Below are 1,661 nucleotides of genomic sequence, written 5' to 3'. Positions count from 1 at the left end.
CCCCCGCCAGCCGCACCTGCGGGCAAAGAGGGGCTGAGCCAGGGTGTGGGGCAGAGCCCCAGCCCTCCCAGTCAGCACTGCAAAAGGGGCAAGCAACACCATGCATCCAGCTGAACAGCTCCCCCACGCTCCTCTTCCTCCCCACAAGAGCACTTCTGCCACCAGCTCATCCTGCAGACCCCCATCAGCGTGCTGTTCTGTGTTCCCCCATCCCCTGGGCTACCCCAGGGCCGCACTGAGCATCCACACTGGGCACAGAGCTTGGGGGACAGAGGCTGGGCAGTGGGGCTGGGGCTCCACGGGCCCTGGGAAGGAGGCAGGGGCTCACCTGGCTCTGGAAGTCCATGTGGGGCATATGGCATCGGACGGCGGCGTCAGCCTCGTGCCGGCACCCGCTGCGCTCGGCCTCCTGGAAGCGGCACTCGCCCAGGGAGTGCTCGTGGCCAGTGCACTGTACCTCAGCCATGTGGATGGGCCCCAGGCCTGAAGCAGAGGGAGAATCAGCGCTACCTGCTCCGTACCCATCCTGCAGGGAGGTCCTCACTCTCCCTGATCGGGGAATCCCCTATGGGCTTGGGACTGCCTGTGACAGGAGGAGCCAGGGGAGACCCATCCCAGTGCAGCCTGGAGTTGCCTGGACATCCCAGGGCACTGTACCTCAGCCATGTGGATGGGCCCCAGGCCTGAAGCAGAGGGAGAATCAGCGCTACCTGCTCCGTACCCATCCTGCAGGGAGGTCCTCACTCTCCCTGATCGGGGAATCCCCTATGGGCTTGGGACTGCCTGTGACAGGAGGAGCCAGGGGAGACCCATCCCAGTGCAGCCTGGAGTTGCCTGGACATCCCAGGATGCTCCAGCAGCACCTAGTAAACCAGTTTTTTTTTCTCCAAGGCCTCTGCCTCACCTTGGCCCATCTGGGCTCCCACCAGGGCCTGCTTCGCTGTCCCATAGCCCAGTTGTCGGCACACCACGCTGGCAGCGACCAGGTCCCACCGCTTGTCACAAACAGTTCCCCACTGCCCGTGGCGCAGCACCTCCACCCGGCCCTCGCCAGCGTGGGCGCCTGCTCGTCGCCGCACCGGCAGCACCTAGGCCTGGGGAGCAGCCGGCCAGAGGCCCGGGGCACAGCCACCCACCTGCGCCACGGGCACAAGTACAAGCAGGGTGGCTGGATGTTGTCCAGCTCCAGGACCCTCTGTTGGATGGGGTGCAGGGCCATGCCAGGGCTTACCTTTCCTGAGGAGGTCTTATGCCTGCCCTTGCCCTTCTGGAGATGCGTCGGGTGCAGGCATGCTGGCGAGGGGCTGGTGGGGCCACCTGCGTGGGGCAGTGGGCCAGGTGGGGCTCTGTGCCCTGGCACTGCACCATGTGGACCCAAAAGCTGTTCCTCTGTATGAGAGTCTTCAGGCTGCAGAGAGAGAAAAGCAAGGGCTGGTGTCAGGTTGAGCACCAGAGACTCTTCCTTACCCAACACTGGTGTGCAATGTCCACGCAGGATACCCCTGCTTGCACCATGTGGACCCAAAAGCTGTTCCTCTGTATGAGAGTCTTCAGGCTGCAGAGAGAGAAAAGCAAGGGCTGGTGTCAGGTTGAGCACCAGAGACTCTTCCTTACCCAACACTGGTGTGCAATGTCCACGCAGGATACCCCTGCTTGCCCTG

General features: G+C 63.7%; 1 protein-coding gene across 1 annotated transcript in view; it reads right to left on the bottom strand.

The window, feature by feature from the left end:
• LOC103768721 (lysyl oxidase homolog 4-like) overlaps window positions 1-1,661 on the bottom strand; it is a gene marked incomplete at its 5' end in the record, with an annotated part of 4,452 nt that overhangs the window by 1,969 nt on the left and 822 nt on the right. The window contains 5 exon segments of the mRNA XM_008935876.1: window positions 100-171; window positions 325-483; window positions 905-1,088; window positions 1,217-1,272; window positions 1,275-1,408. Of these exon segments, the coding sequence (XP_008934124.1) occupies window positions 100-171; window positions 325-483; window positions 905-1,088; window positions 1,217-1,272; window positions 1,275-1,408 (605 nt within the window).

The sequence above is a fragment of the Merops nubicus genome, unplaced genomic scaffold, assembly GCF_000691845.1.
Source record: "Merops nubicus isolate BGI_N331 unplaced genomic scaffold, ASM69184v1 scaffold31642, whole genome shotgun sequence".
In the NCBI taxonomy this organism is placed as follows: domain Eukaryota; kingdom Metazoa; phylum Chordata; class Aves; order Coraciiformes; family Meropidae; genus Merops; species Merops nubicus.
Note: the sequence above shows the minus strand (reverse complement) of the source record. Positions and strands in the feature narration are given on the sequence as shown.